The 3,466-nt window shown below is 52.7% G+C and overlaps 1 protein-coding gene across 1 annotated transcript; it reads right to left on the bottom strand.

Annotated features, from left to right (window-relative positions):
- Positions 1 to 451: 451 nt before the first annotated feature.
- Positions 452 to 2,915, bottom strand: nefla (neurofilament light chain a). Its single transcript, XM_042709419.1, has 4 exons — positions 1,418 to 2,915; positions 1,007 to 1,131; positions 585 to 892; positions 452 to 465 (listed from the first exon to the last, which is right to left on the bottom strand). The coding sequence occupies exons 1-4, from the start codon at positions 2,459 to 2,461 to the stop codon at positions 452 to 454; spliced, it is 1,491 nt and encodes a 496-aa protein (XP_042565353.1). The 5' UTR covers positions 2,462 to 2,915.
- Positions 2,916 to 3,466: the final 551 nt, after the last annotated feature.

The following is a 3,466-nucleotide window of genomic DNA, read 5'->3' as shown; positions in this document are numbered from 1 at the left end:
GTCTTTCTCTCCCTCTCCCTTAGCAGGTTCTTCTTTCTCTGCCTCTTCTTTTGCAGTCTCATCTTTCTCCTCCTCCTTTGTTTCTGTGCTTTCTTCTTCTCCTGCGTCCTCTTTCTCCTCGGCTCCTTCCTCTACGCTCTCTTTAGCTCCCTCCTCTGCTTCTTCTCCCTCTTTCTCTTTCTCCTCTTCTCCAGCACCTTCATCCTTCTGGTCCTCCTCTTCACCTCCTGAGAAAGACAGAAGAATGTTGGAACACATTCCATAGTGTACTGTATCAAAACAGGAAAAGGCTTACTTAAGACTACAATTTATTGCCATTTACTATACAAATGTTTTTGTTTTTCAGTGTCCACTACCTTCATAGTTATTGTATAGGCATAATTGACATCTAGAGAAAATACTAATATCCAGAGTGGTATGTGATAAACAATCCCAGTATATTTTCCATGAATTATACCTCAATCACTAGTAAAGACACAAAACACAAACCGGAAGCTACTCACCTTCAGCCTCAGCCTCAGCCTCAGCCTCAGCCTCAGCCTCAGGTTCTGCCTCGGCTTCTTCTCCTTCTTCCTCTTCTGCCTTCACCTCCTCTTCCTCTTCCTCCTTCACCTCCTTTTCTTCTTCTTCTTCCTCCTCTTCTTCTGCTTCCTCTTCCTTGGTGGGACTGGCCTCAGCCTTCTTGGCCTGGGCGGAGGTGATGTAATGGTCAGCAGAGGAGTAGGAGGAGCTGGCGAAGCGAGAGCTGAGCAGGTAGGGGGAGCCAGAGCTCAGGCTGGAGAAGAGAGGCCGGGAGAAGACAGGCCCAGCGGACAGGCTGTGGGAGTAGAGGCTGGACACGCCTCCGCCCACACCCACGTTGAAACGAGACTCCTCCCCTTCCAACAGTTTCCTGGAAAATACAGGTGCATCATGGGGAAACATTTTAGAGATTATTTTCACTCTCAGGGTCTAGCCTTTAGTGTGTCTTAGTTTAATAGCCATGGAAGGTTTAGAGTAGCAGTACCTGTATGCAGCAATCTCGATTTCAAGGGCCATTTTAACATTGAGGAGGTCCTGGTACTCTTTCAGGTAGTGAGCCATCTCACCCTTAGTGCCTCTCAGCTCATCTTCCAGTTGGCTGATTGTGTCCTGCATGGGGGACAGTGCATAACAAGGAAACATGAATGCAAGAAAATGAGCATGTAACAATTCTTGATATATTCCTGCAATGTACATAATCTGGATGGATGGAATGTATATAATCTATCAAATGTGTTCAGATTCAAAAAAGGGGGCATCATAATGCATTGACAAGTTCAGACAAGACAACATTTTCTGTGTATACAGATCTATGATCCTATGAACCAATAGGAAGTCCTACACTGAAACACTGCTACCTGCAGTCGTTACCGCTACATGCAGTACCACCACTGACCTGCATGGCGGCGATCTCAGCACTCTGCTTGTCCTCCATCTCGTGCAGCTGCTTCTCCAGTGAGTCGTTGATGCCCCGGCAGGCGTCGATCTCCAGGATGCGGGCCTGCAGCTGGCGCCGGTACTCGCCGGCTTCGTCCTTGGAGCTGCGCACGGCGTCGCTGTGCTGTGCCACCGTCTCCGTCAGAGAGCCCACTTTGCCGCGGAACCACTCCTCGGCCGCCTGCATGTTCCGCGCCGCCAGCCGCTCGTACTGTGCCCGGATGTCTCGCAGCGCGCTCGACAGGTCCGGCTTGACCGTCTCCGTCTCCACGGCCATCTGGGCGCCATACTGCACCTGCGCCTGCAGCTCGCTCACCTCGCCCTCGTGCAGCCTCTTCAGGAAGGCCAGCTCATCCACCAGCGTCTCCACCTGCTTCTCCAGCTCGGCCCTCTGCAGGGCGGCCTCGTCGGCGCCCTTGCGCGTCTCCAGTAGCTTGCCCTCGGCCTCCTCGCGGCCCAGCGCCTCTTGCTCGTAGTGGGCCTGCAGGTTGTGCAGAGCCTCCTCGGCGCGCTCGCGGGAAGCCAGCGCCGCCTGTCTCTCCATTCGGGCCTCCTCGGCGGCGTCGCGCAGACGGCGGGCCTCCTGCTCGTAGAGGGCGCGCAGGCGGGACGGCTCGGCGTGCCTCTGGCGCAGCAGCATCAGCTCGGCCTCCAGCGTGCGGTTCTGCTGCTCCAGCTCGTGCACGCGCTCAATGAAGCCGGCGAAGCGGTCGTTCAGGTCCTGCAGCTGGGCCTTCTCCTGCGTGCGCACCACCCGGAACTCTGAGCTGATGTGGGCCGCCTGGCTCAGGTCCATCTCCATGGAGGCGGCGGCGGAGGCGGAGGCGCGGCTCGGGGACAGGTAGTGGTGGTGGCGAGAGGAGCCGGAGGACATGGGGGGCGCCGCGCTGTGGGTGGAGTAGTGCACCCGGGTGGAGGAGCGGGTCCTCGGGGCCGGCCGTGGGGCGCTGTCGGGGTACCATCTCTTGTAGGAGGAGGTGGCGTAGTACGGATCGTAGCTCATGGCGGCGAGGAGGAAGGAGCGGCTTGCTTGCTGTGAGCTTGAAATCTCTCGGTCTCTGTTTCTGCCTCTGGTTGTCCACTGGAGCCCTGCTCAGCTCTGCCTTCTCTGCTGCAGACGCCTTGGCTTTTATAGCAGGTGGGGAGGCTCTGACGCACACACACTCCTCTCCCAAAGCCTGACTCTGCGCGATCAATATGGAGAGGAGAGAAAGAGAGAGAGAGAGAGAGAGGGGAAGGGAGAGAGGTGCAGAAACAAAAGAGTCCAAAAGAGGAAGAGCGGCACAGTTTCATCCCAAAAGAGATTAGTTTTCCTTCACATCTCAGTCGCCTAGTCTAAGCTCGCCTCCAAGGTCACTGACGGAAAATAAAGCACTTCCCACACAAATAAGAAATTAGAAGTAATATACAAATCAGTGAGAGGAAACTGTAGCGCAGTAAGTGTGTATGCCATAGAAGGATGAGGATGATGGTGTGGCGTTGCTGTATTTCTAATAATGCGGCAGCACTCCCTCTGCTGGTCATCTTCAGTTCATCATCCACAGACCTTGAATGCCCTACAGTACAGTGACACACTTGTTTGACAAAAGAGTGGTGCATCATGGACGTACAGTTTATTCCCATGATCAGTATACTACATTATTACTTGATATACTACATTTTACTTGATGTCCCTTTTATAGCATTTCTTAAGCATACTACATACTGAACTGTATAATATTTAGAAAATGTGATTCCTGATGAAACTTGACTTGTTATATGGAATCAAATAAAGTATATAGTATGTATGTATGTATGTTATGTATGTATTAGCATTAGTGTTAGACATGTCCCTGTTGAGTATGAAATGGATCTAGCCCTCCCTCCCTCTCGTCCTCCTCTCTCTCCTTCTACCCCCTCTCCCGTTCCTCTCAACCCGAGGCTGTGTTATGGCCGAATGACTGGGGCTGTGTTAACTGTACCTGGTCTTAGTTACAGTTATAGTTTCTTTGTTGCTATGTTGCTATGT

The sequence above is a fragment of the Clupea harengus genome, chromosome 12, assembly GCF_900700415.2.
Source record: "Clupea harengus chromosome 12, Ch_v2.0.2, whole genome shotgun sequence".
NCBI lineage: Eukaryota > Metazoa > Chordata > Actinopteri > Clupeiformes > Clupeidae > Clupea > Clupea harengus.
Note: the sequence above shows the minus strand (reverse complement) of the source record. Positions and strands in the feature narration are given on the sequence as shown.